General features: G+C 41.9%; 1 protein-coding gene across 3 annotated transcripts in view; it reads left to right on the top strand.

Annotated features, from left to right (window-relative positions):
* Positions 1–8637, top strand: part of LYPD6 (LY6/PLAUR domain containing 6) — a 155008-nt gene extending 146371 nt beyond the window's left edge. For all 3 annotated transcript variants that reach the window (XM_033231548.1, XM_033231549.1, XM_033231550.1), the window contains 2 exons: positions 3349–3479; positions 5376–8637. In XM_033231548.1, coding sequence (XP_033087439.1) covers positions 3349–3479; positions 5376–5543 — 299 coding nt within the window. In that variant the 3' untranslated portion in view covers positions 5544–8637. The remainder of the gene's footprint in view (positions 1–3348; positions 3480–5375) is intronic.
* Positions 8638–12816: the final 4179 nt, after the last annotated feature.

Below are 12816 nucleotides of genomic sequence, written 5' to 3'. Positions count from 1 at the left end.
TTGTAATGTCTCAATTCAAATCATCTTATGTATGTTTTGTTTAAATATAGTTTCTGTTAGTAAAAACAGTATTGGTGGGTAAATGAAAGTTTACAATTTAGCTTTGGGTTACTTTTAAATTTCAGAACTAGATTATGAACTCTGTGTGCATGCGTGCACATGGGTATGAATTTCATAAAAATTGTATTTTCCAATTCTTGATGAAGTTCTCTTTTCCATTTCTGATTTTAGTTGAATGCCTGTGAATCTAATAGTAAAAGACTTTTGTTTCACAACCTCTGGGAATACCGTGTAGTTGCAGAATATGAGATTTTAGAGACTGAAACTAACCTGGTGGAAATTCAAATTCATCTTTTTATCTTTTAGATAAAAGCCTTTGAAATACTTTTAGTGTGAAGTTATCAGCAGGCTTGATTCTCATATTACCTCATTACTAACCCAATGAGTTTTCGAAATGCATGGAGAACAATGCTCTGTGGCTGAAACTTGGTTTTTATCCTTACTCCAGTCCAGTGATAAGCCAAATGTGGCCCACCTAGTTCTACTTGGGAAATTCTGCCTCCTCACCACAATATACCTTTGGAGATCACAAGATCACAACACATATAGAAGGTTCTCATAAATTGTGCACTGAAGAAACCTGTTCAACTTTGAGCATTTTCAAAACTTCTTAAACCACAGAACCTTTTTCCACATTAACATTTCATAACTCACCTAGGAGTTTTGTAAGATAAGAAGTGGAATAAATGCTTTTGAGGGATTGATGCTTCAGCACTGAGGTCTGTGCTGCTGGAAGTGAGGGCAGTGTTCTCTGTATATTTTTGTTTCATGAATTGGACTGGGTGAAGTAAAAGAAAAAATTCTTACTGCACTGATCTCCCTTCTACCCCCAGAATGGCAAAAAATCAGCTTATTAGGTATTAAGCTTTTGCATGTTTTTCTGAAAAATTATTTTCATCCGTTGTTGTATCTACTTTCATTCAATGGAATACGCGGTCCATTAATAAATGTATAAGATATTTTGTTAAAGTCAGAAAAATATGAACAAAGAAGTAGTCATATCAAGTTCACCAATTGTTGTTTTAAGGCTTACTTAAAACAGGATAATTCACTACTTGGAGGAAAAGGCTAATTTCCAGAACTGCAGCTATGTAGTGATTTACTTATTCCATAAGCCTATGATCTTATCTGCTCGGATTTACATTTGGAGCAGTAAAACCTCTGGCAGCTGCTCTTAGCTGTCTGCATGAAGAGGAGACAGGAGATAAGAACATTCCTGATTTTATTGCTTTCTAGAACATTTGAAGTTGGGGTGGGGGTGGGAAAGATGAACCTATTGTGACCATAAAGCGTCCATCGAGTCTGATACCAAAGAAGTAAACCAGTCCTCTAAGAAGATGTGGTAAATCTCCCAGTCCACTGGCCTCCATTTTTCAAAACCTGTCAAAGGCTTAAAAAAGAGGAGAGCTGCTGCCTCATCTTCATCAGAAAAGCAATCACTCCAATGTTAAGATAGTTTAGGGCTTTGGGAGAATTATTGCCAGGTAGAAAACTTTCAACTATTCTTATTGTGAGCTCCCCAGATGACCTTACCCTACTCCCAAAGAGCTCCGTAGGACTCTTAGCAACCTTGGAGCAAGCCTCAGCCCAATCCAACTATCAATTCCAGCCAGGATGCAGTGTGGGACAGCATTTAGGGGAGGGTGTTGACACAGGCTCTGCCCAGGCACACCCACCAATAGCATCACCACTGGGAATGTGGCAGCTCTTAGTACGATTTAATTGGAAACCATTTGGGATTCCTGTCAGGTGAGGGTCTCTAGGAAGACTTAAAACCCCTGAGTTTTGATGACTTCCAGGATGTGCTAATGGGTCTGTATTAGCTCATTCTCAGAACCTAAAATTTTCTTACGCTTTCTTCTTTGGACATTAGTTCTTCAGTTAAAAGCTGCCAAAATCATGACAGAATCTGGTAGGGGGGAGTTTTTATTGCCTAATAAATAACCTCATAGGAGGTCATAATTCCATATTAGCCACTAAATATCTGAAATGTATAAAGCATGCAAAGTTGGGTCCAAGATGTGGATGAAAAACAGCTCAGTGACATTTCTTAAGAATTATTCATTTTCTTTTTTAATGTGAAAGGAGAGCAAGAACATTCTCCTAAATCCCAGACTTAGAAGGCTGAACGTTGCCTGGAGGTCTTAAAGAATTACATTGACAAAGCCATTTTTCTTTAGTTTTTAAATTACACATAAAAAGTTCCCCCAAAGAATTTTGGAAGAAATCACAAGCTTTCAGATTCATTACACATAGAAGGACCTCTGGAAACTCCCATCATGGTCTTCATCTGTCATCCTAGGAGGACACTGAAATCGTGCTAGGGAGAAACGAAGCTCCTCAGTTTTGGAAAAATGTTCATTATTGTTTCAGTCTTTCTCTGTAATGCACCCTGGACCCAGTTATGCTCAATAGCACAAAGTTTTAAATTGTTCTGCTCTTGTGAATAGCTGCTTCCCCCAACACACACACACACACACACACATACACATACACACACACACACACACATGCCAGCCACTGCTGTAGTGTTTTATCTCCTTGAGGACCGCTGTTACCTGCCTAACTCATTTTAACCCTGAGTTCTTTGAACCTCTTTGTCCTTTCATCTTCCTTAAAATTGCTATGACTTATACCTCTTAAATCATCCCCCCCAAACCACTCATCCCCTAAAAATAAAAATCAGTCCAGTAGCAAAATGTGTTGAAAGGCAAGGAGAAACCATTGTGTCTTGGTTTATGGGAATAATGCTGGGCAGAGAAATCAATATTCTTTGAAGACTGTCCTCCTACCATGGCACAGTGGAGCTCTCCAGGGAGGTCTTTGGGGGTGGACAAAAACTGAAGGCAATGCACATCTTTTTTTTTTTTTTTTTGAGACGGAGTCTCGCTCTGTCGCCCAGGCTGGAGTGCAGTGGCCGGATCTCAGCTCACTGTAAGCTCCGCCTCCCGGGTTTACACCATTCTCCTGCCTCAGCCTCCCGAGTAGCTGGGACTACAGGCGCCTGCCACCACGCCCGGCTAGTTTTTTGTATTTTTTTGGTAGAGACGGGGTTTCACTGTGTTAGCCAGGATGGTCTCGATCTCCTGACCTCGTGATCCGCCCATCTCGGCCTCCCAAAATGCTGGGATTACAGGCTTGAGCCACCGCGCCCGGCCGGCAATGCACATCTTATGTGCTATTAGGTCTTTTCTGAAATGATAATGCTGACACTCCTGTTATTTTCCTTTTAGGCAGGTTGGGCCAACATTTCCCATCTCAAATAAAATATATTTTCTCTGTTGACAGAGACCAGATACTGCTACACTCAGCACACAATGGAAGTCACAGGAAACAGTATCTCAGTCACCAAACGCTGCGTCCCGCTGGAAGAGTGCTTATCCACTGGCTGCAGAGACTCCGAGCATGAAGGCCACAAGGTCTGGGCAACAAAGCAAGTGACCAGTACTACATAGCCAGCTGCCTTCTCTTCAGACATCTGCCAGTAATCAGGAGCAGATTCTTATTCCCCCATGAAGGCTGCCTTTTGACTGTCTTTATGCTCTATGAAAAGACTCTTCCTTTCGTGTTTGCTCTAAAAGAATACACATTTATACCAGAGCATAGGACAACTGATATAAATTGTGTAAACGCACATCAAGAGGGTATTCAGTGTTATTGTAAACCCTTTCTTCACTCAGAGGAAAGTAATAAAGCTACTAGAAAAAAGAGGAGCGAGGGACCAGTTATGCCCATCACGGTGAAGCTTTGCAGATGTACCCCGTTCATTCATCACAGGGGGACCGAGGCAATTCAGCTTTGATAACTTTCTGTAAAGTAGGACTCATGTTGTGACTGGGATGTCAGTTTGGCGAGGGTCCATTGGCTCTTGAGTCATTAGATAGGTGACAAGAGACCCATCTTGTGTGTTTGCTTAAGCTTCTTCACCTGGTACCTGTAGAAGGCTGTATATGGAAACACCTGGTGCCTACGTACAGAAGCACTCAGTGTAAAATGAGCTTGGGAGGTAGCCTTGAAGGGCCATATAGAGAATCACAGAAAGACAGCCTCGCCCTCCTGCTGTCTATACATGTGACCTTAACATATCAGGCCTTGGCCTTTATTTAGCAGCTGAACACTTCTCCTGCAGGTGGCCTTCCTGCTGGTTTGGGCAATGTCCACTCCCAATACCTGGGAACAGCACTGTCAGTAAGGACTTCTTTTTCTTAAGGCAGACACCTAATTTTCAAGCAACCTCTTGAATACACTAATAATTAAAATTTTAAATATAATCTGCCTACTCTGCTCCTGGTTCAAACTGAGTGAAACCAAAGGCTTTCCCTGACCTCTCCAGCAAATTGGACTTGATTCTGAGGAGTTACTGTGGCCTCTTTACTAAGGAGAAAGTTAAGTATTAGAGAAGTTGGGTCATATGCTCAGTCACATAGCTGGTAAGTGACAGGTACAGAATTCCAACTCACCTCTGGTTTGGAGTCTATCTCTGCAACGTTATACTGTCTTCCTGGCACATGTCAACTGTGACTAAAGACTCAAATCCCTGCAGGATAATGACTGTATAGAATATTATTAATAACCATCCTATGACTAGGAATCACCTGGGAATCTTGTTAAAATGTAGTTCTAATTCTCCATCTGGGGCAAGGTTTGAGATTGTGCACTTGTAACAAACTCCCAGCTGATATTGGAGCTGCTGGTCTATACTTTGTGTAGCCATGCCCCAAGACAGTTTTTGTCACTAACTCTGTGGGTTTCTTTCTTATGATCCACAAGTAAGGTGGTGTAAAGCAGGAATAGCTGCATGAATGAAAACCCTTCAAACATTAACTCACCCAATGAGAATGGAGACACTTCATGCAAACAGTTCTATGAAAGTCAGTACGCAAGTTGAAATTACCTGGGTTGTTGCCACTTGACTCTCACTTGAAAACTTAGCAAATGAAGGCTTACGCTCTCTTCCTCAAGTAATCAGAAAGAGCCTCATGGAAAAAGGACAAGTTTCGTTATTCCCGTTTTAAGGGCGAAATAACTGAGGCCCAGGAAGGCTACACACCTTTCTAAGAAACGTTTGAGTAGGGAGGTGTCAAAAACAAAACCTAGATCTCTTGAAGTTTAGCCTGGGGAGTTTTCCTGTTGACCAGATTGCTTCTAGATGAAATATTATCCCCAGCCTTCCTGAACATAGAGTTGGCATCTCCTTCATAGATCAGGTAATTTTTACTTGCGTCTTGCCATGTGGGTGACAGTTCCTTCAAAAACCCTGCCTCCTTCCAAGACATGCTGGCTTCTCATTATCTTTTTTTCTTCCTTTCTTTCAGGTCTGCACTTCTTGTTGTGAAGGAAATATCTGTAACTTGCCGCTGCCCCGAAATGAAACTGATGCCACATTTGCCACGACGTCACCTATAAATCAGACAAACGGGCACCCGTGCTGTATGTCAGTGATAGTGTCCTGCTTGTGGTTGTGGTTAGGGCTCATGTTATAGCAGCTCAGTGGCTCCATGTGTTAATAGCGATCCATGGGGATCTCGATGGTCCACAGTCCTGCATGAGTCATTGGCCTGACAGTAATTACACACATGTGACACAACACTCTTGGAGGTCGTCACAGCCAAGCATTGCCACTTAACCATGAGGAATAAATGTTGCTTCATTGTAGCCATTTTGAGTCTAACCAGGACCCATCAAAGCCTTCTCTCAGTACAGCCCAAGTTCCATACCATAAACCTTTGTTTTCATTCCAAGAAGTAGTTCTGCGTTTATCGAGATCTGGGGTTCTTAATTTGGAAGAATACATGCATGAAATGCAATAGGTCCTGAGACTCTAAGATATTAGGAGTATGTTATAGGGGCATGTATAGATGTGGGCTTTTCAGGAGAAAAGTAAAGAACCATTGGTTTAAATATAATCATGAATTCATTTGTAGCTTTATAATTTTAAAACATTGACTCCAAAACGAATGGACTATTTCCTTGGAAATTCTGACTGAGTCCCTGGAAGAGTAGTAATTCCAACAATTCCAACAATTCCAGCCATTTGTTCAATTAATTTTCTTAACAGTCTTCTCCCAGTGCTGGGAATTACATTCCCTCTGTTCTGTGCAGAAGACAAAAAGGCAATCATAAAAGTTCGTTACATTTGTGGGGGTGCCTGGAGGAGGATTTTCCCCAACTTAATGGAGCCAATGTCCATAAAGTGACTGTGTTATAATATAATATATTCTTCATATAATATACTTCATGTAATTGGTGAGATCGGCCTTCTCCTTGACTTGGCACCTAATTCTGCTTCATGAGATCCTAGATTCCACCTGAGTCAGTTGTGTCCAGAGCCCCAAACCAGGATGGAGTTGTTTTCCCCAGATATGGGGCTCTATTCAGCCATAGGTAATCTAGACAGAGGATTTCAGAATGAAAGGAAAATGTGTGGAGATTAGTCCTAGTTCATTCTGAGGGCCGACTAAGCGGCTCAGCCAGCTTCTTACTCCATCGGCAGTTCGTACTGTCAAAGAGCTCCCACTTCCAAATCCCCAGTGACTTTATGGAGAAGATTCTGCATTAAATTGTCTTTAGAATGATAATGAAGCAAGGCACAATATGCGATGATGAGGAGAAAGTAGACCAGTGGGGTGATTGCAAGACTAACAAGGAGACTCAATGGGAAATTTTTATTTCTTTTAGATGTTGTTTTAGAAGTAGATGGTAAAATTTTTGTCATCCTTCCTGTATTTTTTGTATCCCAAGTTATGATGTTTCTTCTTCCTTGTAAATAATTTAAACAGTATTTATTTTTGTAAGGCATAACTAGAAACTAAAATATATTCTAAAAAATTCATTATTCTGAACAAAGTGATCAAATTAGAATACATATTTTTCAACAGTGGTAGAGCTTTTAATATATGTTTATTGAAAGTTATCTATAATACTTGCACCAGTGTTGAAAAAGTTAACATGTGAGCAAGAGCAATATGTCTGAAGGATTTTTCTCATGGTTTCCTCAGTGATGGTATCCAGGAATCATTCAGGTGGTGACCATCACTGGTCTAAGTTTCTGTGCAGGGTTTTGGGATGTGTTTGTGTGAAACTTGGTAGAACCATGGCTAATAAGGAGGATAGTGTTGTCAGGGTCCATCTGCCCTCCATAGAAAAATGTCTCTGGCTCATAAAATGAGATTCCCTCAGGGACTAAATATGAACTGACAGCAGTAACTCTGATACAAAATAATCTAAATTACATCAAATGGCCTTAATTCAGAGTTTGTTAGGTTTATCAATATGTTGCTTTTAATTGGGGTCGGAAAGTAGAGGGAGAGAAAGCAAGACATTTATTAAGCACCTCATATGTGCCAGGCACTATGCTAAGCACTTTACATAAGTTAGGATTAATCCCTGCAAGAATCCTATAAGGAATGTTACTAGTATTTCCACTTTCCAAATGGAGGTACCAAAACTCAAACACAAAATGTTGTGAAGCCGTTTCCTTCAGATTTAGGTTATGTGGGATGAGGTGGGATTGAAGAGGAAAGAAAGGTGGAATTATCCCCGTAGGAATACTTTCAGGCCTGACTTCATGGGAATTCATCCATCTTATCATGTGGAGTTTATCTCGCCCTGCTGTTGCAGGATGCCATTTGCATGTGTCCCCAGATGATGTTTTTTCTTTGGGGAGTAGGGGTTTGGCTTCCTCATTCATCCCTCTTGCTAAAAGAGGAGATAGTTGGTATTGCATCTAAAGATGCTATAAGACAATGAAAATTTGATGTTGTACATACCTACAAGTACCATTTTTGTGCATGATTACACTCCACTGACATCTTCCAAGTACTGCATGTGATTGAATAAGAAACAAGAAAGTGACCACACCAAAGCCTCCCTGGCTGATGTACAGGGATCAGTTCCACAGTGGTGCAGATTCAACTGCCACCCAGGGAGTGCTTGCAGACTCTGCATAGATGTTGCTGCATGCATCCCATGTGCCTGTCAGAATGGTTTGTGTTTAATTCTCTTGAAAGAAAGTGATTTGCTCACTATCTCCAGCCTCAAGGAGCCAAGAGAGGTCATTCACATGGAAGGTCCAGGACTGGTCAGCCATCTGACTTTTCCAACACATTAAATTCTCCATGAAATCTCACCATTGGTAATGGCTTAAGTGTAAAGAGCCATGATGTGTATATTAAGCTATGTGCCACATATTTATTTTTAGACTCTCCACAGCATTCATGTCAATATGGGATTAATGCCTAAACTTTGTAAATATTGTACATTTTGTAAATCAATGAATAAAGGTTTTGAGTGTATCTTACCAGGCTCCTCCCTGCAAATGCACATATCAATCAATGATTAATGCACCCAGGTTATGTACAAGGCACTGGGCTTAGCACCACAGGGAACTTGCTTCTGGAGGCTCGCTTTCTAGTTGTATAGACAAGAATACACGCATGAGAAGATACAACACAATTCACCGATGCCAAATGATTCATACAGTCTGTTTACTGCAGAAAATAAAAGAAGGAAAGACGACCAGACTTTTCAATAAGGTCTACAGCTTCCCAAGAGCATGTCTTTGTTAAATCAGGAAATATAAAAATTATGTGTGTGTATGTGTAAATATACCACCCTATTAACTATTTTTAAATCTTACTCTATTTTGGGGGTTGTGTTAATGATGATACACCAGAAAAGATTTCCTCTTGATGGTTTCTCCTGCAAGAGGAAACAAATATTGGAATAGTGTACATGTCATTTCTATCTATATAATGAATTTATTATATTTTTCTTAGTAAAGTGATAGACATCAAAAGCAAGCTTGAAAAATGTCAACTTGTTTGTGATTCCTGATTATTCTCCTCCTCCTTGTTTCTGTTTTGTTTTGTTTTGTTTGAGACAGCAGGGTCTTGCTCTGTTGCCCAGGCTGGAATGCAGTGTCACCATCATGGCTCACTGCAGCCTCAAACTGCTGGGCTCAAGTGATATCCTCCTGCCTCAGCCTTCCAAGTAGCTTGGACTACAGTATAGGCATGTGCCACCACACCTGGCTAGGTTTTAATGACATTTCTTGCAGAGACAGAATCCAACTGTGTTGCCCAGCCTGGCCTCAAACTCTGAGGCTCAAGCAATCCTCCCACCTCAGCCTCCCAAAGTTCTGGGATTATACATGTGGCCACTGTGCCCAACCTCTGGTTATTCTTTAATTACCTATGTTTTGAAATTTCCAGGGAAATCTTTTCCACAAACTAATATGTTTTCTCTTGGTCTGAATCAGTGACACAGTTGGTCACTGATGCTCCTTAAAAGTGTGGTACTTATGTGAAGATAGCTCTTATTGCTGATCTCCATGAATAGTTATGTCTGTTTAATGTCAGTGGTACTGCAGGTGGACTGTGCTTTTAGAAAATTTGATTTTGAAGATACAGACTTACATGTTTACTTAATGTGGGTTTTTTGTTTGAGACAGAGTCTCGCTCTTGTCACCAGGCTGGAGTGCAATGGCGCAATCTCACACTTACTGAGACTCCTGCCTCAGCCTCCCGAGTAGCTGGGATTACAGGTGTCCACCACCACACCCAGCTAATTTTTGTGTTTTTAGTAGAGACAGGGTTTCACCATGTTCGCCAGGATGGTCTCGATCTCCTGACCTCATGATCCGCCTGCCTCTGCCTCCCAAAGGAGTTTTAAAAGAAATTCTTCACTTTATAAATGTATTTCATATCCCTTTCCTAACACACTTATTTTATTTACAAACAAGATTTAGGGCATGCCAGCTCTGTAAAAGTTAGAAGTGCTGCCTTGGCTGTGTTACAGTGTCTTTTATCTGAAATACTTAAAGAGTGCTTACAAATGTTTTTATAACTTTCCTTTAACTTACCTACTAGGAGTGAAGTACATGACAACACTGAGAATCTGTTATGAATTCTCATCATAACCGGGGGCACTTGAACTTAAAGATTCAGATGTTTTTCTAAGATTGCACGGGAACTTGGGGCAGGACTAAGGCATGGACATGAAGCATCATGACTACCTTGGGGCACTCTTCACTGGAGTCTACTGAAAACGGGCCTATGATTTTTTTAAAAAAATAAACATTTCTCACATAATTTGGTGTTACAAAACCAATGCAAATTTCCAAAATGTCTTTCAAATGAAGCCTTCACTTTCAGCAGTTACTCTCTCTAGCTATTTTTAAAAATTATGGCCTCTCTCATTAGCAATTACTATTGTCTTGCTGTTTATTGTCTTTGACAAATTTTAACTCCATTGCAGTTGCTAGAATTGGATTGGGGGACCTCTACATGACTGTATTTTAAACTGGGTAGAGACCTAATATCTAGAGCCTAAGAAATTTATCTGGGGTCCTCTTTTCTATTACCCGAATAGAATAATTTTTGTATATGACTGTTTGCAAAGCACTTTTATATACCTTGCTTCAGTTGATCAGCATGACCCCATTTATAGCTTTAATAGCTAAAGCTTTGGAGTGGTTTTGGGAGCCCCTCCCCCCACACACACACATACACGTCACCAGGGTGGCATGCATAATGGCCTCATCCTTCTCTGGCACTTTTACTAGAAAGCCATTTCTCAGGTCACAAAGTTAGAGTCAGTAGAACCTTAGAAAACATGTGTTTTCTAGATAGTCTACTCCCTTAGATTTATACAGGAGAGAAAAGAACCCTGGAGAACCCAGATCATTTGTCTCTGAGAATGACACATTGTTTGTGTTAAAAGATAAAGCTCATCAAAATGTCCCTTCTTTGATACAGTAATTTAAGACATGGGTGATAGAAAACAATTTAGAGGCCTCCTGTCACTTTACTGTGGGATTGGTAGTCTCGTGAGGACCATCATGGTAGTGAAGGGTAGAGAATAAAAGGGCAAGGTTTTGCAGGACAGCAAGCTAGCCTAATGGAAACAGATTTTTTCATTCTCATTTGAGAAGAAAAATATTCTGGGAAAATAATCATTTTCAGAATTATAGCCTAAAAGGGTAGAAATGATGTGTCCAAATTAGACCTTATCAGTTATTCAGAAGTGGTTTTCTCAGGGTTTATGGTATGTCCCATGTCAGAAACTGGCCTCCCAAAACCGTGTGTTGTCTCTGTGCTCAGAGTTCAGGCCTCCATTGATGTCCTGGGGTGGTGACAGGGCTCATGTTGTCAAAGTGGGAAAAAGTATATCTGAAAAGCAACTGTTAGATTTAGGCAAAATGAACAAAATGCCACCAGGATGTAGCCATGATGCAAAGAGAAGGGCTAAAAATAAGCCATGCTCTCAATAAATCCATTCATCTTTGAGAAGAATTCAAAATAGACTTAGTGTCTTGCTGCTCTTCCATCTACAGAGGAGCGTGACTGGGTCCCATGGAGTTTGCACCCAGAGTCTGAGCACAAATGCCGTCCGCCTCCCCACTGGTGTGCCCCTGGCGATGGCTGATGGTCCAGCTTCACAGCTACCTGCTGGCTAAGCTTTCCCCTTACCCTAGTTTCTCCCAACCATAAAAAAGGTCTGTGAACAGCGAGCAACCCACATCACACAGTGGCATGTGAAGACCAGTTGTTTGGGAAGAGGGATCATGCTTGAGAAGCTTGGCACTGAGGTGCTTTGGGTGGAAAGGGGCTGAGTAGATGTCGGTGGTGGGAGAGAACACTTCCGGACTCACTCATGACTCAGCCTGGCTCAGTCCTGGCACATGTCAGCACGGGGTTTGTCCCTACCTTTAAAGGCTTTAAACACTCAAAGGGTTGGGCCCATCCTTGACTTTAATATGTTTAATTACTTAATAACCTGTGTATGTTTTGCCACCTCCCTAAATACAAGTGTGCTGTGTAGAGACACATTCTCCTTGATGTGAGACAGCCTGAGACCACGTGAGATGTACCATCAGACCTCCCATGAATGCCTTTTCTTCAAAGTCAGATCATCTTGAAAAAACTGAAAGGTCAGCCGGGCATGGTGGCTCACGCCTATAATCCCAGCACTTTGGGAGGCCGAGGAGGGCAGATCACCTGAGGTCAGGAGTTCGAGACCAGCTTGACCAACATGGCAAAACACTGTCTCTACTAGAAAAACAAACAAACAAAAAAATTAGCCAGGCATGGTGGGACACACCTGTAATCCCAGCTACTTGGGAGGCTGAGGCAGGAGAATCGCTTGAACCTGGGAGGCAAAGGTTGCAGTGAGCCGAGATTGTGTCACTGCACTCCAGCCTGGGCAACAGAGCAAGACTCTGTCTTAAAAAAAACAACAAAAAAAGAAAAACCCTGAAAGGCCTATTTGGAGTATTTAGGAAGAAAAATGTTTGGATGAACGGAGGCAAGATGGTGCACTTCCGGGTTCTTCATCCCCCCCCCAACTTTTCCCGCGCGTGCGAAAATGCAGCCGGCGACCCGGGAAGGTGCAGACGAACTAGGCATGCGCCAGGTGATGTCAATCCGAAGAGACCAAGATTTACCTGGTTGCACCTGGGGAACGCCCCCGACACGCCCGTGCCCCGCCTATCACCCTCCCACTCCTAGAAAAGCCGCTCCGGAGGGACGCCATGCGCGGGCTTCCTCAGCCCCTACCTTTGTCGGGACTGCATTAGGAACTCTGCCCGAGAGCTCTACTGGGTGACTCTCTCGGCCTCCTTTGCCGGAGGCCAACAGACTTCACCCCCATACCTTTTTCTCTGGAGCTAGATGACCAAAGAATAAATTTGCAGTTTTGCTTTTAGCCTTGCCTACTCGCTGGTTCTTTTGTGCCCGCTCTGGTGGTCTTAGAAAA

This window comes from Trachypithecus francoisi, unplaced genomic scaffold (assembly GCF_009764315.1).
Source record: "Trachypithecus francoisi isolate TF-2019V2 unplaced genomic scaffold, Tfra_2.0 Lachesis_group13, whole genome shotgun sequence".
Lineage (NCBI taxonomy): Eukaryota > Metazoa > Chordata > Mammalia > Primates > Cercopithecidae > Trachypithecus > Trachypithecus francoisi.
The sequence above is the reverse complement of the archived record's forward strand: the minus strand, read 5'-3'. Positions and strand labels throughout refer to the sequence as shown.